Source organism: Pseudonaja textilis, chromosome 2 (genome assembly GCF_049901715.1).
Source record: "Pseudonaja textilis isolate UNSWEBS1 chromosome 2, rPseTex1.2, whole genome shotgun sequence".
Taxonomy (NCBI): domain Eukaryota; kingdom Metazoa; phylum Chordata; class Lepidosauria; order Squamata; family Elapidae; genus Pseudonaja; species Pseudonaja textilis.
The window spans coordinates 3123287-3148313 of record NC_141991.1 but is presented as its reverse complement, the minus strand read 5'-3'; the positions used below and the strand labels follow the sequence as shown (position 1 = coordinate 3148313).

Sequence of the window (25027 nt, the reverse complement as noted above, 5' to 3'; positions counted from 1 at the left end):
TTTCTCTATAATTGGGGGAGGGATAGACATCCTCTTTCTCAGTGGTCGCCAACCAGTGGGCGAGGGACGACTGGTGGTCCGCAAGAAAATTTTGGTGGTCCGCAGATAAATGTCAACCCCCAAAGCAGTCCAGGCTGCGTGGGAACACAAGGCTGCGCCACCCACATGGCCCATAGGAACACAAGGCTTGCGTTGCTTGCATTGCGAACAACATGAGGTAGTGAGGAGAGGGGGCAAAGGGCGGCGGGGGGGACTTGCCCCACTCACCCCACGCTCCTTGCTTGGCCACCAGGCTGCTTCTTTCTTCTTCTGCTTTTGGCTGCATGTAAGGAAAGCAGCAAAAGTCTTTCTCTCCCCCAAACTCTGCCAGAAAGGAATCTTTGGGACCCTGCAAGGCATCCTGCTCCAAGAGGCTGTGCAGGCACGACAAGTCTCAAGTCTCTTTGCTGCTTCTACTCTTTCCTTCCATGAAGCCAAAAGTCTCTCTCTCTCTCCCCGAGAACGGAGCTGGAGACGGTATCCTGCGCTCTCAAATAAAGAATGGTCAATTGATAGGAAAATGGGGTGGGGAATTTTCCTGCAGACTTTTTGGGGGATTGTGCACTGAGAACATATGCCCCAAGACAAATTCCTTGTGTGTCCAATCGCACTTGGCCAATAAAGAATTCTAATCTAATCTTCTACTCTAAATTATACATAACCCTTTGTCATATGAATAACGAAGATCGCAAGCCAAAGTAAATTGTAAGTTTTTATTTAAAGCATGTATGTATTTGCCTTATGCAGATTCTTACTCCTTTGCAAGTGATTTTTAAGTAAAGGAATTAATCATAATCACACCCATCAAACACATTCCATAGAAACCCCAAAGTTGATGGATGGATGGATGCATGGTTAAATATTCATGGAAACGTAAGAGATTGCCTCTCCTCAAAGGAGTGTAATTAAAACTTAATACTGGAACACAGTGAAAACCAAATGAACCATTTAAAAAAAATCTGAATTTCAGTTTATACTGATAAAATCACATTCAAAGGTTGCCAGGAATCAGCTCCATAATATTTGTTGTTTCTTTATTGTGATTGCTTGGGTTAGATTGGAGAAATGTTACTGTCAATTCACTATGGAGGAATGCCCCCACATTTCCACACAATAACATGTCAGGCTGATCACCAATTATAGAGAGCATTTCAGTACATTTATATAACTCAGAGGTGGGCAACTATGGCCCCTTTATGACTTGTGGACTTCAACTCCCAAAATTCCTGAGCTAGCATGGCTTGCTCAGGAATTCTGGGAGTTGAAGTCCATAATTCATAAAAGGGCCATAGTTGCCCACCCCTGTAACTAAAAGTGGTGTAATACATGAACATTGGTAAAGTGTTACGTTTGCCGATGCAATACTTGCGGAGATATAGTCATTTGTATGACCTAATATTGCAGCCTTCTACAGTGTGATTCTGAGGTTCCAGCAAATTTGAGAAATATCTCCAGCAATATTTTGTTGAGAGAAACAACACTTGGCTATCTTTTACAACTTGCTGTGCTCTATTAAACAAAGTAATAAAAACATTCTCATGAGCAATCTCCATCTAAATAATTTGGAGCAAATTTGGCTGAAAGTAATTGTAAAATGGAACACAACTCACTTAACAACTATTTCGCTTAGCAATAGGAATTTTGGGTTCAACACAAGTCATAAACCTGCATTTTTATTGAACCTCTTCCCACACTTCCTTTATTGAGATGGTTTCTCCTACATATGGATCCTTCTATAGCAAGTAAAGAGTGTTACTTTTTGCAAAGCTCTTTCCACACTCCATGCATTCATATAGTTTTCCCCCCTGTATGGATTCTTTCATGGGAAGTGAGATCTCTTGTGGTTACTAAGATTACCACTCCTCCTAAAACTCTTTCCACACTCCAGGCATTGATACGGCTTCTTTTCATGGTGGGTCTTCTTGTGGTAATCAAGATGAGTGGTAAAAGCAAAGGTCCTTCTGCACTCCAGGCATTGATATGGTTTCTCTCCTGTGTGGATCCTTTTGTGGGAGGTAAGAGCAAAATTCCACTCAAAGCCCTTTCCACATATTGATATGGCTTCTCTCCTGTGTGGATCTTTTTGTGGGAATTAAGACTAGTGCTACAAGTGAAGGTCTTTCCACACTTTATAAAAAGTTGCATGAGAAGAAAGTAGAATTGGAATATGACAATATTTGCATGTTGTGAGGTTTTAATGCTATAGTAGACACAAAATTGGACTATAAAACACAGAAACTTAACAAAAAGAGCAGAAATACACTCCCAAAATCCTTTCTTAATATGGTGGGAGAACTTAGTATTAGAGATGTTTGGAGAGAAATGAACTCTAAAAGTAGACAATATACATTCTATTCTAATAGACACCTATCCTTGTTGAGAATTGATATGATTTGGATGTCATCGGAAATCTTTAATATACAAGAAATTAATATTGAAGCAAGTACTTGGGTGGACCACAATCCAATATGGGTTAAATGGCAAGGACAAAGGAAAAAAATTAGATGGACTTTAAATAATATAATATTGAAAGAAAAAGAATTTTTACAGAAAATGGAAGAAGAATTGGCGTTCTTCTTTAAGGAGAATAAAAAGGAGGAAACTTCACTGCAGAACTTATGAGATACTATGAAGACCTATACTAGAGGTCTGATTATAGATTATACAAGAAGAAATACTAAGAAAAGACAGAATCAACAGATATTAGAGGATGAATACCGAAAACTTAAGAACGACAAAAATACTCATAAAAATGATTATTAAAAAACAAATAGAGGTTATTAAGCACAAAATAGGGTTGACAGAAAAAGAATAATTAGCTCAAAAAATTAGAAGTGCCAAACAAAATTTCTTTGAAAATGCGAATAACCTGGTTAGATGGCTGGCATAGAATCGAATTGAATCAAATCAAATCGAATACTTTATTGGCCAAGTGTGATTGGACATACAAAGGAATTTGTCTTGGTGTAAATACTCTCAGTATACATAAAAGATAAAAGGAAACAGTCAATATAAATCATAAGTATACAAGTGACAAAGTTTGTCATACAGTCACAAGAGAGAGGGGATGGGTGATAAGGAGTGATGACAAGATTAGCAGTAGTGCAGACTTTGTATTAGTTGAACAGCGTTGAGGGAATTATTTGTTTAGCAGAGTGATGACGTTCGGGAAAACACTATCCTTGTGTCTAGTTGTTCTGGAGTGCAGTGCTCTATAGTGTCGCTTTGAGGGAAGGAGTTGAAACTGTTAGTGTTTGGGGATAAACCCCCGAGCAGAGTGCACAGCAGCAGTCTAACCAGGCAGCCAAAAGAGAGAGAGAGGCTGGGCCCAAGAGTATACACACACTGAGACAAAAACACTGTTTGTGGTTTTAAATAGATATTTAATTCACACAGAGATTAAGAATAGTCATTCAGTCCATATGTCAGTATCCAGTATATCCATCCAGTTACCTAGTCTATAAACAGTAAATACAATGTCTTTATCTGCTTGTAAATCTTCTTCTGATAACTTTCTCTCATAGACAATGCTGAGTATGAACAGCTCACCAAGTAAACACAGTCCTTTTGTTCAGTAGAGAGAAGTATCTTGCACAGTAGACATCTCATACAGGAGTAAACAGTAGTAGGCAGACAGACAGCAGACAGACCAGAGATCAGTAACACCAGGAACCAGGAATCAGACCAGGAAGACCAGGGACTCGAAACCAGGATCAGAAACCAGGAAGTGTTACGTCTCTCTCACTGCCTCTTATTGCAGCTTACAACCGCACCCATAATTATGCAATGACATTGCAGTTTTGAGCTTAAAGCTGCAAACACTTAAACCTAGGTTTTATATATTCATTCACCCAAACCAGTTGGTGTATCCATATACCCAACATACTCCCCTTTTGGGTGACATAAATATATAATGCCTTCACAATCTGAACCCATATTTTTCACAACTCTCTAGGTGCTTGATGGCACCTTGGGCTTTAGTAAAATTATCAGGTATATTGTCCTCCGACATACAGTACTCTAGCTGTATTATTTTACTATTTACAGATTGTCTTACATTCAGATATCTCAAATCTGTATGCTTGCTCCTAGTTTTTACTGCAATACTTGTAGCCATTTGAATTGCTGCCTGATTATCTTCATGTACAACTATAGGGTAATTTACAGTTATACCCATATCTTTCAGCATTTGTTTATACATAATCAACTCAGTACATAATAGTGATAAACAGGAGAATTCTGCCTCCATAGTAGACAAACTTATATGCTGTTGTCTAATTGACTTCCAACCAATTAATGTCTTACCCAGCATTATGGCTGTTCCTGAAGTCGACTTTCTTGTGTCTCTTTCTGATGCAAAACTAGCATCTGCATAAGCACTCAATATGAGATCACCTTCTGGTTCTAAATACAGTGCATGGTTTAATGTTCCTTTAAGATATCTTAAGATTCTTTTCAATGCTATCCAGTGACATTGAAGTGGGTCATTATTGTGTCGTGCCAGCTGATTAATACTAAAAGCAATATCTGGCCTTGACCAATTGCTAATATATGATAAGCTACCAATCAAAGATTGATATATTGCCTTATCAAACTTGGGACTTTGGGTATCCATTTTGCAAATATCCTGACTCATAGGAGTCTTTACAGGCTTACAAAGTTCCATTTTATAATCTACTAGCAATTTAGATATCTTATCTTCCTGAGATATCTTATAACCTTTCTGTGTTTTCATTATATTCAAACCCAGATATCTCTTTATCTCCCCCAATTGCTTGATTTTTATTTTCTTACCTAATGATGCTATAATTCTATTTGCTTCATCATTAGTCTCAGTAATCAAAGCAATGTCGTCAGTGAACAACAATAATAATATTTTTCCATTTGTCTCCCTTTTAAACAGACATGGTTCGGCTAAACCAGCTTTAAACCCTATATTGTTCGGTTCCTTTACAATATACTGGTTCCATTCATAGCCCGATTGTTTAAGACCATATAGACTCTTCTTTAACAACCAATAATCATTATTATTATCACCTTTCAATCCACTAGGCTTTTTCATATATACAGTATGTCTTAGTGGAGCATGCAAGTAAGCAGTTTCCACATCTAAATGGTTAACTATATATTTCTTGCTTGCTGCCCACACTAAGGCTGCCCTTAACGTTGCTGCTTTAAGACTAGGTGCAAATATTTCATCATAGTCATTTGCACTTTGTCTAAAACCTTGGGCTACTAATCTTGCCTTATGGATTATATTTCCATCCTTATCAGTTTTTATCTTAAAAATCCATTTGCAGCCAATGGGTTTTACATCAACAGGTAATCTCAAATTTTCATATACCTTCATATCCTTCAAGGATTTCAATTCCTTATTCATTGCTGCATTCCAATTTTCTTTCTCTTTAGAAGGATACCTTTCTATCTCATCCACAGTAGATGGAATTCTATTTACCTGGCACACTGTGTTAGCCTGGTATCTATCAGGCGGTCTAGATACACGTGTAGTTCTTCTGGGAATTACAGGGCTTGTATGAGGACTTTCTTGAGTTACTACTTGGTCCTTTTCCTCATCTTGCTGAGCTATTTCTTCCTTTTCTTCTTCTATGGGCACTATCTCTTCCTGTACTTCTGTCTTTACTTTATTTTTGAAGTTACAGGGATACTTGATGGGATTTCTGTAGGATTCAATAACCACCTCTTTATTGTTATCCTGCTCTAACTTATCCCATCCTACGTGCTCTAGAAATTGGGCATTGGCACTACATAACACTCTAGATGTGCCTTTCTCCCAAAATCTATATGCCCTATGGTTAGCTTGGTAACCAACAAAGAAAAATTGTTTAGCTCTGTGTTGCCCTTTACGCCTGAGTTGTGTAGGGATATGCACCCATGCTGGTGCACCAAATGTGTGCAGATAACTCAGATCAGGCTTCCTGCCATACCACATGGTGAATGGGATTATACCAGTAGTTGAGTTAACCACGTTGTTCAATAAGTAATTAGCACACATTGCAGCCTCCCCCCACAAAGAATCAGGTAATCCAGAATCAGTTAACATTGTTCTAACCATTGCCTGTAGTGTTTGGCCTCTTCTCTCTATAAATGCGTTGTGTTGTGGTCTGTATGGTGCAGATTTCTTATGCTCTATACCAGCTGCCTTTAATCTATTCTGGAATTTGCTGTTAACAAATTCCGTACCATTATCTGTCACCAAGGTTATCAGTTGCCTTTTAGTCTTCCTTTCTGCAAACTTTAACCAGTTGAAGAAATGTTGATATGTTTCAGTTTTGCTTTTCATTAAGTAGCAAAACCCATATCTAGAGTAATGGTCCATAATGCTCAGTATATACCGAGCACCCCCCATGCTGGGTTTCTTTGGACCTATAATGTCTGCAAATACTACTTCTAAAGGTTCTTTAGTTTTGAAACCATTTAGCCTATTTGCAGGCAATATTTTACTCTTATCTTCACAGCAGACATTACAACGCAAATACTTATCACAGGGTTTTAACCTTATTCCTTCAGATAACTCTACTGTATGTTTTAGCATTTTAAAATTTACATGCCCCAAACGCCTATGCAGTAAATGGATACAATCATCATGAGGCTTGGTATTGTTAAATACAGTTTGTGCCTCCCCTTTCTTACTATCATGTAAGACATACAATGCTCCATTTAAAGCTGCAGTTACCTTTTTGTTATCTCTTTCCAGTATGCACTTATTATTCTTAAATGTAACCACATATCCTAGTTTATCTAATTCTCTTACAGAAAGTAAGTTCATTTTTAACTGTGGTACATACAACATGTTTATATTCTGTTTTAAACATGGACAATATGCAATACCTTCACCCTTGGCCTTGAGGTGCCAGCCGTTAGCGAGTGATATATGCTGAGAGCTTGTAGACATTTTTATAAACTTTGTCTTATCTCTCGTGATACAGTGGGATGCTCCACTGTCCACCACCCATATATCATTCTTCATATCACAGTTGCTAAACGTGGCCAGTTCAAAGGATTTCTTTGGCTTCTTTAAATCCTGGCGTTTTCCTTTTCTGCAGAATCTTGCCAAATGTCCTCTGCCTCCACAATTAAAACACCTTTTAATTGTGTATGCCGTTGAAGATAACTTCTCTTCCTCCAGGTGCTTTACCTTGCATAGCTGGTTTCTTTCAAGCTTTGAAGATAATTTCTCTTCATTAGGCTTATTTTCTCTCAGCTGGTCACGTTCACTCCTTCTTCTGGCTTCTTCTAATAGCCTGCCGGTTATCTCAGTTACTGATAAACTGTCTTTAGGCAATACCTCTAAAGCAGTCACAAAATCATCATAGCTTCGTTCCAAAGAAGACAGTATAATGTATACTTGTTGCAACTCATTAAATATAAGCTCTTTTTCTTGTAATTCTTGAAAAATGCTTTTCATACAGTTTAAATGAGTCAACATGTCTCCATTTTTCTCAAGATGTGTTCTAAACAGCTTCCGTGTAAGATTGATATGAGCTCCTACACTGTCTCGAACATAAATCTTCTTGAGATTATCCCAGCACTTGGCAGCACTTTCCTCTCCACGGATATGTATCAGTTGCTGGTCTGAGAGAGTGAGTCCTATGATGCACAAAGCCTGTTCATTCCTTTGTTTATAGTCCTGTATCTTTCTGGCATCCTCTTCAACAGTAGGATCCAAGTTGGATACATCTGGTGGGTTTGTAATTATGTCCCACAAACCTTCTCTTCGTAGCAGTAAACTACACTTCATTGACCATGAAACATAGTTTGTTCCATCTAACCTGGATATCATGGACAGACTTGGCAAATTTACTTGTGCCATTGCTCTGCAGAAAAATAACTATTCAACAAACAGTTTGTCTTTACAGCGATGTGCAACTCTTGACCAAACTCTCACTGGTATATCCTGGTTAGCTAGACTGTGCACGCTGCTGGGCCCATAACCAATGTTAGTGTTTGGGGATAAACCCCCGAGCAGAGTGCACAGCAGCAGTCTAACCAGGCAGCCAAAAGAGAGAGAGAGGCTGGGCCCAAGAGTATACACACACTGAGACAAAAACACTGTTTGTGGTTTTAAATAGATATTTAATTCACACAGAGATTAAGAATAGTCATTCAGTCCATATGTCAGTATCCAGTATATCCATCCAGTTACCTAGTCTATAAACAGTAAATACAATGTCTTTATCTGCTTGTAAATCTTCTTCTTCTGATAACTTTCTCTCATAGACAATGCTGAGTATGAACAGCTCACCAAGTAAACACAGTCCTTTTGTTCAGTAGAGAGAAGTATCTTGCACAGTAGACATCTCATACAGGAGTAAACAGTAGTAGGCAGACAGACAGCAGACAGACCAGAGATCAGTAACACCAGGAACCAGGAATCAGACCAGGAAGACCAGGGACTCGAAACCAGGATCAGAAACCAGGAAGTGTTACGTCTCTCTCACTGCCTCTTATTGCAGCTTACAACCGCACCCATAATTATGCAATGACATTGCATTTTTGAGCTTAAAGCTGCAAACACTTAAACCTAGGTTTTATATATTCATTCACCCAAACCAGTTGGTGTATCCATATACCCAACAGAAACACTTTATGTCTGGGATGTGAGCTGTCTGTAAATATTTTTACAGCCCTCTTTTTGACTCATGCTGTATACAGATCCTCAACTGAAGGCAGGTGGGTAGCAATTGTTTTTTCTGCAGTCCTACTTATCCTCTGAAGTCTGTGCCTGTCCTGTTGGGTAGCAGAACCAAACCAGACAATTATAGAGGTGTAGATGACAGACTCAATCATTCCTCTGTAGAACTGGATCAGCAGCATATAAACTGAAAAGAGAGAGAAATGAAAAAGATAATACAGTTGATTGATGATCAGGGTGTGAGCTGTAATGGAAATGAAGAAGAGATTGTACAGAAGTACTATGAGACATTATGGAAGCAAGAGAATATTGAAGAAGAAAAAGTTAAACAATATCTACAAAAAGCAGAGCTACCTGAAATACCTGAAGACATTAAGACAATGTTAGAAGGGAAAATAACGATGGAACTGACAGAAGTGTTGAACAGACAAAATATTGGGAAGGCTCCAGGCCCGGATGGTCTTCCAGCTGAATTTTATAAGACTTTACAAAAACCGCTGAGTAATATAATGCTTGAAGTGATGAATGAAGTCTTATTGAAAGCTAAAATACCCAACTCATGGACGGAAGCATATATTACTTTAATACCAAAAGAGGACACTGATTTACAGCAGATTAAGAATTATAGACCCATTTCCCTTGTTAAATGCAGATTACAAAATCTTTGCTTCAATAATGGCAGAAAGACTTAAATAATACTTGAATAACTTTATACATGTTGATCAAAATGGATTCCTGCCTAAAAGACAGATCAAAGACAATATAAGAATAATTCTGGGCACTTTGGAATATTATGAAATTCACTCAGAGAAGCAAATGGCCTTGGTATTTTTAGACGTGCAAAAAGCCTTTGATAATGTAAACTGACAGTTTATGATACTACAAATGGAACAGATGGGCTTTGGAGAAAGATTTATAAAAGCAGTTGAGGCAATATATCAAAAGCAATCTGCTAAAATGATGATTAATGGAGATTTGATGAAAAATATCAATATTGAAAAAGGAACTAGACAAGGATGTCCATTACTGTTTGTGTTGACTTTGGAGGTGCTAAATAGACAAGGATGGACAAGGATGTCCTTTGTCACCATTACTATTTGTGTTGACTTTGGAGGCGCTAAATAGAAGTATTAGAGACAATAGGGAACTAAAGGGAATGCAAATAAAAAGGAGGAATATAAACCACAAGTATTTGCAGATGATTTGGTTTTCATATTGGAAGAACCATTGGAATCAGCACCCAAATTGTTTGAAAAAGATGAAAAATATGGACAGGTGGCAGGATTGAAAATAAATAAGGATAACACCAAGATATTAGTAAACAAAAGACTGTCTTGACAGAATGACTGAACATTCAGATTATAAATAAAGTAAAATACTTAGGAATATATCTAAAAGCAAGATGTGGAACTTTGAAAGAAGATAATTATGTTAAACTTAAAAAACAGATTGAGACAGATTTTAAGAAATTGGCAGAATCTACAATTATCCCTGATAGGGAGAATATCTACAAGTAAGATGAATATATTCCAAGGATCTTATATTTGTTTCAGACTATTCCAATTAAATTAGGGGAAGAATTTTTTTGGATTTAAATAATATTGAAATATATATGGCAGAGGAAGAAGGCAAGAATTAAACTTAAGTTGTTACAAGATGCTAGAATAAGAGGATTTGGCTTACCTAATTGGGAATTATATTATTAGGCGGCAGCATTGATATGGGTTAAAGAATGGGTTTTATTAAGGAATGTTAGATTATTAACACTAAATCAGGGGTGTCCAACCTTTCACCTTCCCTGGGCCACATTAGAGGATGAAAATTTGGTTTGGGCCGCACATAAAATAAAATGAAGTTAGTGAGATGTTTTTATTATTTATTATTAATTATTTATTAAAAATATTAATTTTTTATCATGGTTTTTTTATCACAGTTCTTTTATCATGGTTTATTTTCCAGCCAAATTTTTTTGGGGGGAGCGGGGAGAAAGCTCACCCGCCTTGCGCCTACCTCTCCTCCTGCAAATGGCCCGGCTGGATGAGGCAGGACTGGAAGGCAGAAGCAGCAGCAGCGGTGAGGGCAGAAGCCTTCCCCGCCACTGCTGCTGCTTCTCCCCGCCGCCGCTTCTGCCCCCGCTGCCGCTTCTGCCCCCATCGCCACCGCTTCTGCCCCCGCCGCTTCTGCCCCCACCGTCGCTGCCTCCGCCACCACTTCTGCCCCCGCCGCTGCTTCTGCCCCTGCCACAGCTGCCGCTTCTGCCCCTGCCACCATCGCTTCTGCCCCCGCTGCCGCTGCCCCCGCCGCCGCTTCTGCCCCCACCACCGCTGCTGCTTCTGCCCCCGCTGCCCCCGTGGCAGGGGCAGTAGCGGCGGCGGGGGAAGAAGCGGTGGCGGGGGTGGCGGCGGGGCAGCAGCAGTGGCGGTGGAAGAAGTGGGGGCGGTGGAAGAAGCGATGGCAGGGGTGGTGGCGGGGGCAGCAGCGGTGGCAGGGGCAGTAGCGGTGGTGGGGAAGAAGCGGTGGCAGCAGGGGCAGAAACGGCGGTGAGGGCAGTGGCGGCGGGGGCAGAAGCAGCGGTGGGGGCAGCAGAAGCGGCAGCGGGGGCAGAAGCGGCGGCGGCGGGGGCAGCAGCGGCAGCGACGGCGGGGGCAGAAACGGCAGCGGTGGCGGCGGGGGCAACAGCAGGAGGTGGCGCTCTGACGGCGCCCGCCTTTTCTCTTGCTGCTTGGCCTGGCGCTCGCCTCGCCCCGCGCCTGCCTCTCCTCCTCCTCCTTGCTGGCTCTGGCATGAAGGTTGGGATGGGCACTGGGCCGCATTACGAGGCAACCTGGGCCGCATGCGGCCCATGGGCCGCGGGTTGGACAAGCCTGGACTACCATACCAATGATATTTAATTTTATTTATATCTAAAATTAATTTTATTCCATTCTAATTAAAATCCAATTAATTTCAATTAAACCCAATTTATTTAAATTGAATTTAGAGATTTCCTTATTATCATGTGATAGAAAGACAAAATAGCTACAGCTATAGCACTTAAACTGATATACCGCTTCATAGTGCTTTATAACACTCCATACACAGTTTATAGAATCGGCATATTGCTTCGAACAATTTGGGTCCTCATTTTACCGGTTTTAGAAGGTTCAATCAACCTTGAGCAGGTCAGAATCAAACTCTTGGCAGTCAGCAGTACTTGCAATACTGCATTCTAACTACTGCACCATCTTGGCTCTATTGCTTCAAAAAGTGTCTTTGAACACAGATTTCACTTCTCATTGTAGTTTCTTTGGTGAGAGGAATTCATCATTCTGAAATTCTTTTCACATGATATGTTGATATATATGTGTGTGTGTGATCTTGTTCTATGGCTTTTGGCTGAATTATGTTTAATTCCCAGACAGGTAGTCCTCAACTTAGAACAGTTTGTCTACTACTGTTCAAAGTTAGAACGGTACTGAAAAAATGTTTTATGGTTACATGATTTACATTCAGATATTTGACAGTCACTCACATTTATGATGGTTGCAGTGTTCTGGGGTCACGCGATCACCTTTTGTAACCTGCCTGGAATCAGAAGACCAGAATCTGACTGAATCGGAAGCAAAATCAATGGGAAAGGCTGATTCCCTTAACAATAGTGTTATTAACTTAACCACTGCAATGATTGACTTAACAAATGTGGCAAGAAAAGTTGTAAAATGGAGTATAACTCACTTAACAACTGTTTCGCTTAGCAATAAGAATTTTGAGTTCAACAGAAGTCATAAATCTATTTCTTTTCTTTTTAAAAAATATTTTTATTGAATTTTCACCTTTAAAAATGAATTCTATATACATTTTTTGCAGTTCTTTGTATCATTAGTTATTCCATGTTCATGTATGTATGTATGTATGTATGTATATATATATTTATTGTCTAACCAGACATACTATTTTCCCCAGACAGTATTGAATTCTTTTTCTTCCCTCTCTTACAATTTCATTGTGAGTTTATTCATCTCAGTGCAACCCATTATTTTCTTTATAATCATATTCTCTGTGGGGCTATTATCAACTTTCCAATTTTGAGCATATAATATCCTGGCCACTGTTAATATATGTATTATTAAGCTTTCAATATCTTTTGCATATTCCCCATTAGTTTTTCCTAGTAAGAATGTTTCAGGTTTGGATACTATCTTTGAGCTTGTTATTTCCTGTAACCAGATCTTTACTTTATTCCAAACTTTTATCGCTTTTGGGCAGGTCCGCCACTTGTGGAAGAAGGTACCTCGTCTCTTTTTGCTTTTCCAACATTCTGATTTCAAATTTGGATAGATTTTGGCCAATCTCGCTGTGCTAGATGCCAACGATAAAACATTTTATACAGGTTTTCTTTATATGAAGCTGCCATTGTTAAGTTATAATTTCTCATTCATAATCTTTCCCACTCTTCTAGTTGTATACTGTATTCAAAATTTTTTCATCCAGACTATCATTGCTGGTTTTACCGCCTTCTCTTCTCTGTTGAATTTTAATAAATAATTGTACATTTTAGTTATAAATTTTTCCTCTGTTCCTAATAATATTTTATCTATTTGTTGTGGAGTTCTATCTATGCTGAATTCTTCTAAGTCTTTTTTGTATTTTGTTTGTATTTGTAAGGGCCACCGATCTATTACTATCCGTTCCTCTTTCAGTTTTTGGTTCATTTTCAAAATCCCTCGGTCATCTAATAATTGGTTATATCTAATCATTTTATTTATATCTAAGGTATTTGGGTAGATCATAGCTTCTGTAGTGGAGAACCAATCTGGTATTTTCATGTAATGTGTTTTCCTGATTTTAGTCCAGATCTCTAACAGTGCATCTCTAATTTGACGGTTTAGGAAGTGTAAATTTTTCTTCTCTTTTTCCACATAACAGCATGCCAACCAATTTGTAGATCATGTCCTTCAAGTGTTAATAGCCTCTTATTGCTTATGACAATCCATTCCTTGATCCAAATTAGTGCTGCTGCATGTTGGTATATTCCTCAGTCTGGGAGTCCAAAGCCACCTGTGCATCTATTCTCTTGCATTAATTTTAACCTTATGCGAGTTTTTTCCCCCCTCCCATATAAATTTAGTCACTGCCCTATTCAATTCTAAAAAAATATATATTTCATTTTATAGGAATTGTCTGAAATAGATATAACCACCTTGGCAGCAGGTTCATTTTTATTGCTGCAATCTTTCCTACTAGGGATAGCTATATTTTTCCCATTTCTACAACTTTTTTCATTTGACTCATTATCATAGTTATCCTCTTTTAACGACAAGCATCTTGATGTCAGACAAATACCTAAATATTTAATCTTGTTCGTAATTTGCAATTCTGTTTCCTTTTCTAATTCTTTTGATATTCTGTCAGGTTTTTAACAAGCATTTTAATTTTAGTTTTATTAATCTTGAGTCCTACTACGTACCAAATTCTTCTATTTCTTTTAATAGAATTTTTCTGGTCTCATTTGGGTTTTCCAGAATGGTTTCGACAGGATCCATGCATGGGATGTATTCAGCTCTGTTCAGCTATAGACTGAATAGAAAATCTGAAGACAAACCCCTTCCAGGCCACCGTCTCCAGTTCTTCTATTCAGTCTTGGCAGAGATAGATTTTCAAATCTTGCTCCTCTATACTTTATCCATAGAGGGGTGTTTGTAGTATTTTTAATTTAGATTTGTTATTTTGGACTAACCACACAACAGTCCTTAAGGGACTAATAGCACCTTAGGCTTTTCAAAAGCCTCGATGCTTATTACAATCACAAGCCTCTATTCCACCGGCTTTTCCAAGCAAATAGACTTCCACAGTCTGGAGTTTGCAGAGATCGCTCCCAAAAACCTGGAATAGAGTTTTGGGGGCATTGAAGAGGCACTTTTTGCCGGCTGAGCAGCCTGCCCGTATAAGGGAGTGCTAAGCAGTCTGAGCACAAAAAGCCTGTCAGACAGCCTGCCCAAATAAGGGAGCGCAGTCTAAGCAGAGCTGCTGTGTTAGCTGCAACGAGGTTCCAGCAAAGGTAAAATCAACTTGGTGACGGTTTAAATTGGCGGGAGCGCCATTTTGTAGAAGCAGCCATTTTCTAGCCAGCTCTAGTGTGCCTCACAACTTGATCTATGCCTCTCATAGACAGTTAACCTGGAAAGATTCTGGTTATTGGGCTACTTAATTGTCTTCAAATTGGCGGAATTCTGTCCTGAGGGGCAAAGCCTCAGAAAAAAGACAATAGGTATTTTTCCTCAGCTTTTCTACCCTTGTATGCTGTGTGCCTCACGACTAGAGCTGTACTGCTTATAGAGTTAACCTTGATTGTGGTTATTGAGCTATTTAATTGTCTTGAAATTAATGAAACTCTGTCCTGAAGGTCAAAGTCTCAGAAAAATATTTTCTTAAAGAATTTAATAAGACGCATTACAATTAAGTGTTGTTTCTATTTTTATTTGATATAGTTAGAGTAATATTACAGTCAGTTACAGACATTGTGGAGGAATCTTCCAACACAATGTCTTCACATCTGATTGCTTCCAATCAACAGAAAGGTTGGGGGTAAAAGAACCTGTAAGACCAGAGGATCAGTTCAGGAGGCAGCTGACAAAATCAGGGCCAAGGCCAGAGCTACTAGGAAAACTAAAGCTGATGAGCAGGCCGAGTAGACTACATAAGAAGTTGGTAAAGTAAGTAGAGGAGAATTCAAAAGAACAAATGAAATCACTGCAATTAAGTACTCCTAAGGGGGAATAACACAAGTCAATCTATTCTACCCCAAATGGGATCAGACATGGACAATTTGGGCCAAGTAGTTTTCTAACACGCAGGATTCTGAACTTCCAGAGTGTTCTTACTTGAGTAATCCAAGACCAATGGCTCCTCCTTTAACTAGATAAGGGCAAATGCAACACACTGGAACAGGAGGGCAGTTAATGCCACTGCGGATTCAGCAGTGTTTTAACATAACCTATTGGTCAGGGAATGATGGGAGAACTTCAGACTAACAGTCCTAATCAGGTGGGCTCTAGAGTAGGTCCCTCCTACCGTAGGAGGCATTCCCACTCCCTTAGACACACACTCATGACGTGGTCTCCTGATACTTCAGAGGATAAACAATCTGAGTATTCAGTAGAGGAAGGCAAAATAGCCCACTCCAATGATTCAATTAACAAATGCGGGAAGAAAAGTAGTAAAATGGGGCAAAATTCACTTAACAACTATTTTGCTTAGCAACAGAAATTTTGGGATCAATTGCAGTCAGATTACAACTACCTGCATTTCTGTTGAAGCTCTTCATATTCATATTGTTTTTTTCTCCCGTATGGATCCTTATATGGGAAGTGAGATCACAACTCCTTCTAAAGCCTTCTCCACAGTGCACACATTTATATGGCCTCTCACCTGTGTGGATTCTTTTGTGGGAATTAAGACTACCATTACTAGCAAAGGTCTTTCCACACTCCATGCATTGATATGGTTTTTCTCCTGTATGGATTCTTTTGTGGCAGGAAAGAGCAGAATTCCACCTAAAGCCTTTTCCACATTCTGCACATTTATAAGGCCTCTCTCCCGAGTGGATCCTCTTGTGGGAATCAAGATGTCTGCTGCAACTAAAAGTCTTTCCACACTCCATGCATTGATAAGGTCTTTCTCTTTTGTGATTCCATTGATGTCTTATGAGAGAGTCATAATAACAGAAGGTCTTTCCACATTCCATGCATTTATATGGCTTCTCCTCTGTATGGATAGTTTTATGGTGAATCAGAGCATATTTCCTACTAAAGCTTTTTCCACATTCCATGCATTGATATGGCTTCTCTCCGGTGTGGGTCTTCTTGTGGGAATTAAGACTACTGGTAGAAGTAAGGATCTTTCCACAGTCCTTACACTGATATGGTTTCTCTTCTGTGTGGATCCTCTTATGTGAATTGAAATTACTACTGAAAGTAAAGGTCTTTCCACACTCCATGCATTGATATGGTCTCTCTCCTTTGTGAATCCTTTGATGGAGTATAAGAGAACGATTATAACAGAAGGTCTTTCCGCACTCCACACAATGATATGGCTTCTCTATTATGTGGATCATCTTATGGGTCTTCAAATGACTGGCACAAGTAAAGGTCTTTCCACACTCCATGCATTTAAAAGGTCTTTCTCCTTTGTGATTCATTTGATGCATTATAAAAGACTTAGAATAACAGAAGGTCTTTCCACACTCCATGCATTGATACGGTTTCTCTCCTGTGTGGATCCTCTTATGGGAAGTAAGATGACTACTCTTGTTAAAACTCTTACCACATTCCATGCATTGATATGGCTTCTCTCCTGTGTGATTCCTATGGTGAATTATAAGAGAGTAATTATGAGAGAAGGTCTTTCCACATTCCTTGCATTGATATGGCTTCTCTCCTGTGTGAATCCTCTTATGGGAATTAAGACAACCACTAGAAATAAAGGTCTTTCCACACTCCATGCATTGATATGGTTTCTCTCCGGTGTGGATCCTTTTATGGGAATTGAGATTACTGCTACAATTAAAGGTCTTTCCACATTCCTTGCATTGATATGGCTTCTCTCCTGTGTGGATCCTCTTATGGGAATTGAGACCACTACTAGAAGCAAAGGTCTTTCCACATTCCTTGCATTGATATGGTTTCTCTCCTGTGTGGATCCTCATATGGGAATTGAGACTACTACTGCAAGTAAAGCTCTTTCTACACTCCATGCATTTATAAGGTCTTTCTCCTTTATGATTCCTTTGATGTCTTATAAGAGATTTATTATGACAGAAGGTTTTTCCACACTCCATGCATTGATATGGCTTCTCTGTATGGACAGTTTTATGGTGAATCAGAATGCTTTTCTTGCGAAAGTGCTTTCCGCGCTCCATGCATTGATATAGCTTCCCTTCCTTGAAATTCTTATTCTCGTGCCCATTATAGCCTTAAAAAAGAAAAATGGAAATTGTAGTAAGAATAGGGGAGCAATCAAACATTTTCTTATTAATTTTAGCCAAAAAAAATCGTCAATATATTTTGGCTGCTTTGTTGGCAAACATGATTCCAAACTACGACTTTAGCAAGGAACCACTTCCAAATGTATCCCTATTGTTATTCATATAACCAGATTGGATCACATCACAATGAATCTAAGACACAACCTAATCTTTGGTCTGGAACTATTTCATGGGGTCACAAACCCCTGAAGTCCATTGGACACGGCATCATGCTGGGTCAACAACATGCCTACCTACCAGCTCTCCAACTTTATTGGAAATCTCATCCCCACTTGTCTGCAGGGCAGAATCTTTGAAAGCCAAGGGGAACTTCTGGATGGCAATAGCTCCCCACCCTCAATTAAGCTGATGTCAAACACAAATGGGCACATCTCAGAGAAGGGACATCCCACTCTGGACCCATCCAGTCTTGGTTACATCAGCTCAGGGCCATCGAAGATGAGATTCAGGAGTAGGTAGAATCTTGCTCAAGAGAGGCCATTCATCCCTGAAGCCTATCCCTCAGATTCTTGCTAATATCTTCTGAAGCATGGAGATGATTATTTTGTGATTTATGACCAGAAAGCATTAAAACACATTTCCTTTATGTAAGGAGAAAGGCTATGCAGTTTTCCAAGTTTTCTTTCAATAAATTTCCTTCTTCCATTAAGTCAGTTTGGTCAAATGGTGAAGGCACCAGGCTAGAAACTAGGTGAGTGAGTTCTAGTTCAGCCTTAGGGATGAATGCTGGCTGGGTGACTTTGGGCCAGTCTCTCTCAGCTCAACCATGTCACAGGATTTCTGTTATAGTGAAAACAGCAGGAGGAAGGAATATTTGGTTTGTCCACTGCCTTTATTACTTCGCAAAAAATAAAGGCAGGATACAAATAAATTATTTTTTAATCACTTATTTCCCTTAATCTATTTCTGAACAACATCTAAGCCCCCCTCCCTGACCCCATGACTTTTCAATATATCTGAGCAGAGATAAGGATTCTTACCCAGAGAAGCCAGATTCCTGGAATTCTCCAGCATGACTTCTCCATGGAGCGCTTTTTGGTCAGCATCTAGTTGAGACCATTCTTCCTTGGAGAAATACACAACCACGTCCTCAAAAGACACAACATCCTAAACAAGGATACAAGTTTTCCTTTTAATAGATAATCCCAAGAATAATTTGACAGTTTCCTTCCACCAATTCAAGGAGAGAAATCCAGGGAACAAAATGTGCATCTTGTGCAGAATTCAGAATGAGATCTCACCACTTTTGACTGACGGCACAACTGAAGCACATTGGATCATGTTGGAAGTATGTGGAATGCCTTTCAGTGTAGCCAACTAAAATAGTTTTCTTGGTCACTTGGTAGTTGAGTCTTAAATTCACTAGTTATCAGTGGCTCCAATTCTTCCTAGGATGTGCAATGCCAAATACTGGCAAAAGCCACACGACATTTTTGCCAATGGCTTACTTTATTCACTGAGGGGGAAATGTAACCAAACTTCACACCTACATGAAGATGTTGGAGGAGCTTGTAACAGGATATGTCTATGGAAATTCTCAATCACCAGGTCATGGTTGTCCCAAAGATGCTTTTCAAAAGGTGCAAAAAAAAGTAAAAAAGGGATGGAGAAAGTGCCTCACGAAGGATCCCCTCAGAAGAGAAACATGCAGTGGTGGGATTCAAATGATTTAACAACAGGTTCTCTGCCCTAGTGATTTCTTCCAACAACCAGTTCACCAAACTGCTCAAAAAGTTAACAACCGGGTCTCCCGAACTGGTGCAAAGTGGCTGAATCCCACCCCTGGAACAATACCTAAGCTAAATATGAATTATGAATCTAATATCAGATTTGTATTGCTTAGAAACAACAATTTATTACATTGAACTCCAAAATTAAAAGCCACCCAAGATTCATGGACCCTTTCTGATGTTTCCTCTTCTTACCTGAAATAGCGGTTCAGCCAATCCTTCTCTACCACAAAGATGAAATGATTCTAAAAAGTCCAAGGACAGCTTTCTACTCTTTGTGAGAAAGAGAAAATTAGTGGAAGCAGATTTGTTAAGAAACATTCCAATCAAGAGGAGCAGAAGAACCAGCTAAATGTTGAAATCTCACATCACAGAGCTTTTCTTACTTGGCGTGGTGTCTTGACTTTGATCTCTGTGTAAGGTCTCTGTGAACAGCAGCTCTTGAGAATTTCTGAATGAATCTTTCCTCCCCTTGGGATACTCTGTCATAGCTTCCAAGGATTTCTGGACATGATGTGATATGAGAAACAAAGAAAGAGCAATAAGGAATTACCATACTGCACCTTAAAACTAGCAGACCCCAAAGTCCTTTGGCGAAACTCGAAAGAGAATGGAAGACTTGCCCCAAACACATCTCTGGAAAAAAAAATGGAACAACTGGCCTTAGGTATTAATAATCCCAGAAAACTCTACCAAAAGGGAATTGACAAATTCAGAGAGATTCTCTTTAGAGCTGAAATGATAACATTCTCACACCTGCATCTTTTCGGACTCCTGGGTCAGGAGGAAGCCTTCAGCCAGGGCCACCGCCTGGGAACTAGTTTGTGCTCTACACTCCCGCACCCATTTCTCCATCTCTGGGGGAAGGACAGCCAGGAACTGCTCCAGAAGCACCAAGTCCAGAATCTGAGCCTTCGTGTGTCTTTCCGGCTGCAGCCATTGATGGCAAAGGCGGTGAAGCTGAGTGCAAACATCTCGGGGAGTCTTCCCTTCCTGGAACTGTACTTTTCTGAGGTGACAGTATTGAACCTCCGAACTGTTGGCTTCCTCTTCTTGGCTCCTCTGCCCAGAATTTGCCTCATTTTCCCCACAACTCCAAAGCTGAATAGCTGGAGGACCTTTTCCAAAACCTGCATCTACTGGGCATTGTGCCTCCATCTTTTCTCTGGTCTCTAATCCAGCTCCAAAATGAATGGATCTCTCAAGTGTTACTAATCAGAAGACGTCTGGCCAAATCTCCTAAAGGCCGTTCAGCTCTCTTTCTTCACAAGATACTTCAGACTCCAAGGTAATCAGGAAATATTTCCAACTTATCTGAAATGGAAAACAAAAGAAACTTCCAGAAATACAGGCTGACCAACTTACTATTGGTAGACTACCATATCGGTATGTGGAAAAAAATTCTGTAGTAACCTTCTATATCAACTTTGATCAAGGACTAAAAACTTTGGGATACATATATTTAAAATATTTTTGTTTTTTTAATTCCTACTTATTCAAATAATTTTGATGACTGCTTAAAAACAATCTGTGTACAATTCAGGTGATAAATGTCTCCGGCCACAAACAGCCATTGAAATGAATGGCTTTCTCAAATGCAGTTATAATCTCGATACAAGAAAGATGCTAAAATGTATGGTTTTAATAAAGAATTAACGGATCTGGACCAGATACTAGGTGGAACCAATGAAAAATTGATAAAGAAAATATATTATTTATTGGGTATTAAACTTGAAAGTGAGCAGGTAAACGAGACAATGATTGGGCTAAATATTTTGGATATGCTATAGAATTAGACAAATGGCAGAAACTGTGGGATAGAAATGTTAAATGGACTATGTCAACTGTATATAAAGAAAATGTGTATGTTTTACAGAGGGTATTTTGCATCAACAAGATTGGTGAAAATGTATAAGGATAGATCTGCTAAATGTTGGAAATGTAATCAAACACCTGATTCATATTATCACATGTGGTGGACATGTCAACAAGCTAAAAAATATTGAACAAAAATACATAACTGGTTGGAAAAAATGATAAAACAGCTTATAGACATGAAACCAGAAATATTCTTATTAGGCATTCTACCAGAAAAATATGATAAAGAGACTGTGTACTTGATTTTACATATATTAACTGCAGCTAGAATTGTATATGCTCAACAATGGAAGTGTGATGAGACCCTGACAGATTAGAATGTAATCCAGAAAATATTAGAATGTGCAGAAATGAAGGACAAAAAAGAAACTAAATATTTTTGACATGGGACTCATTTTATCAATGGCTAGACAATAAAAACAGAAGAAAGAAAGAAAAGGACATGAAAAAGATATGTGTTAAAATGTGAATTTGTTAAAATGGACAAAATATTGTTACTACAGTATTAATCTTATTGTGATGAACACCTTGATTAAACAATTGTACCCAGACAACACAGTTTGATTGAAATGAATTTTTATATACTATATTCATACTATAATAAAACAAATAAAATTTGAGATGAGTGGCTTTCCAAATCGATTTAACAGGTAAATTAATATTTAAATTTCCAGTATAACTTTATACTGGAAGTTCTGTTACTAGATAGCAGAAGCCCATTAACCTCCTGGCCTAATCCGCTATGGGTAGCTGCGACATCACATCAACAAACCACGATTCAATGCAGAGTAATACACGAATCAACAAACCAGCTACGACCTAACTTGATATTTTGATGCAGGCATCTCCTGGAAAGAGGTTTCTCACTTTCCGCCTAACCCTGAATGGCTCCGACTTTTCTGGCGGTCCCGATTTTCCTCCTGGAGGCAACGCAGCGAGACCGTAGCTTTTGATTTCTTCCCTGCCTACCCGTGCATGCACAGGGGCGGCAAGGGAACATGGGACAAGGGGCTTCCCACTTTCCAGGACTCCAAACTTGATAAAGTTTTGCGTCTCTCCACGCACGGTCCAGCCTATGGAAGAAAAAGTGTCCCCGTCCCCCACTTACTGAACTCCGGAGTCAGGTCTTGATCTCCCTCCGTGCAAGGCTTCCTTTGAAGCCTCTTGGACTGCTGGAAAGGCTCGGCCTAAGGCCCGCAGCGAGGGGGAAGGGAGCAGAATCGGGCACTGTAGAAAAGGCGGACGCGCTTCCACCCTTCCCTGCAAAATGCCCCGCGAAGCTTTCGGACCTGGTGAAAGAGCGCATGCTCAGTTCCCTCCTGAAGCGGGTGAGGGCTGCCCCTGCCTTTCTAACGGCTACCTGGGGAGCCCCCTGGTGGATCCTGCGTGCAACGCCAGATGGACCCTGTCAGGGTATAGGACAATTCATCATGTTCCATGCGGGCCTGGGATGATGGGCATTGGAGTAGAAGGAAAGGCTCCTTCTAGCATTGCCTGCCTACACCAGGCAGCAATTTCTAGACTTTCCTGTTTTTTTAATGGTCTAAGAACGATCTGTGATCTTGTGAATATTGAGAAAATCTCTCTGGAGACTCAAAAGGAAAAGAATCCTCTCTTTGAAGCCCAGATTTGTATCATGTGGTTGTTGGCAAAGTCAGCCCTGAAGTGAGGGAAGTGAAGAGGGCAGGCTGGCAGTTAAAGGATGGGAAGTGAAGGGTTAGGACAATTAAGATTTTTATTGATGTTTTATTTCCATTATTTCAGCTGCCTTTTCAAACTCATGCCTCTGAGCAGCTAACAGCGGTTCAAAACAGCAAATGGCAGCAGCAAAAATGAGAAGAATCCAGAAGAAACGTTCTTCCTTGAAAAGGGGGCATCAAAAGGAAACAAGTTCCAAAATGGAGAGAAAGCTCCAACTCATTGAAGGTTTAGAAATTTTACCTCAAAACAAGGCGCCATGATGGAGAGACGAATAGGAGAATGGTGTCTCATAGGTGACTGGAGGAATAGTGGAATTAGAAAATACAGGAAGGCAAATCTTGAGAAATACGCATAAAGTTCAAATTCCATAAGGCAAAAAAGAAAAATGGCTTCGTTTTGTTTTTTTAGTAGGGAAGACAGCTCAGGAAATATCAGCAGGATGTTAAAAGACAATGTCAGTCTACCAGACTAAACAAAGCACAAGTTTTCTTCTAGCCAAAAGAGCTGAAGACTCCCATGGTTTGAAGAGATTAGTGTGGATTTGGAGGTAGTGCAAGAACAGCCAAGAGATTTATCTAAATTAATGAAATAAAGAAATGGGGAAATAAGAGTTAAGAAGCAACTTAAAAAGAATGGAATCAACATCTCTGTCTTGCCCAAAGTCTGGTTCTTTTGAGCCCATTTTTCTCACTCTTCTATAGTGGAGAAAATTGACATAATGGCTACAAAATCAAGATTGGTGCTCTTTTATCACTTTGATCCAGAACCATAAATGAGCACTATTTCAATAAATAGCTTCAAAACAGCCTGAGTCTCCGAAAGCCTGAATTATTTCCCCACTCCAAATCCTTCCACAAGTTTTCCTGTTTTTAATTTTTAATTTACTAGAAATAATTTAAAAATGTTTCATGAATAACCATACCAGTGATATTTAATTTTATTTAAATCCAAAATTAATTTTATTCAAATCTAATTAAAATCCAATTAACTTCAATTAAATCTAATTTATTTAAATTGAATTTAGTGATTTCCTAATTATTCTCATGTCTTAGAAAAGCAAAATAGCAATAGCTATAAGCACTTAAACTTACATACTGATTCATGGTGCTTTACAACACTCCATTAACGGTTTACAGAGTCTGCATATTGCTCCATACAATCTAGGTCCCCATTTTACCAGCCTCAGAAGAATGCAAGGTTGAGTCAACCTTGAGCCAGTTAGAATTGAACTCTTGGCGGTCACCAGAATTAGCTTGCAATACTGCATTCTAAGCACTGCACCACCATAGCTCTAATGCTTCAAAAATGTATTTGAACATGGATTTCACTTCTTATTCTGCTTTTTTGTGGAATGGAATTCTTCATCCTGAAACTCTTTTCACATGATACATTGATATATATATGTTTTTGTTCTATTGCTTGAATTATTTTGTTTTATTGCTTGAATTATGTTGAATTCCCAGACAAGTAGTACTCAACTTTCAACAGTTTGTCTAGTTACCAAATTTGCAACAGTAGTGAAAAGTGACATTACCATTTTTCACATTTATGAGCGTTGAAGCATGGTCACATGATTTACATGTGGATGCTTGACAATTGACTCACGTTTATGAAGGTATAGCATCCCAGAGTCATGTGATCACATTTTGTGACCTTCTGACAAGCAAAGTCAATGGGGAAGTCAGATTCACTTAACAACCACATAACTAATGTAACAATTGCAGTGATGTACCTAACAAATGTGGCAAGTGTCGTAGAATTGGGGCAAGCCTCACTTATCAAATTTCTCAGTAACATAAATTCTGGGCTCAATTATGGTTGAAAGCTGTGGACCACCTGTAGTTCTTGGTTAAGGAATGGAATTTGGATCAGAACTTCCATCGCTAAGTGATGTGGTCATAAAGTGTGACATCGAATAAGCCACCACCAATGTTGGTCAGGTGTCAGTACTTTACCTGCTTACATTAATATAAAATAAAAACAAGAGGAAACACCAGAGAGGAA

General features: G+C 39.2%; 1 protein-coding gene across 1 annotated transcript; it reads right to left on the bottom strand.

The window, feature by feature from the left end:
- Positions 1-15132: 15132 nt before the first annotated feature.
- On the bottom strand, positions 15133-22405 carry LOC113451656 (uncharacterized). The gene is made up of 5 exons (XM_087928481.1): positions 20201-22405; positions 19817-19948; positions 19640-19717; positions 18695-18821; positions 15133-17641 (listed from the first exon to the last, which is right to left on the bottom strand). Exons 1-5 carry the CDS (start codon positions 20600-20602, stop codon positions 15909-15911), a joined length of 2472 nt encoding a protein of 823 aa, XP_087784607.1. The 5' UTR covers positions 20603-22405; the 3' UTR covers positions 15133-15908.
- Positions 22406-25027: the final 2622 nt, after the last annotated feature.

Bases quoted from the DNA above. Each gene is read 5' to 3' on its own strand.
- LOC113451656 (XM_087928481.1), bottom strand. From the start codon at position 20,602: ATGGAGGCACAATGCCCAGTAGATGCAGGTTTTGGAAAAGGTCCTCCA. The intron at 18,822-19,639 runs GTAAGAAGAGGA...ATCCTTGTTTAG, and splicing joins TGGCTGAACCGCTATTTCAG to GATGTTGTGTCTTTTGAGGA. The intron at 17,642-18,694 runs GTAAGAATCCTT...TTCTTTTTTAAG, and splicing joins CAGGAATCTGGCTTCTCTGG to GCTATAATGGGCACGAGAAT.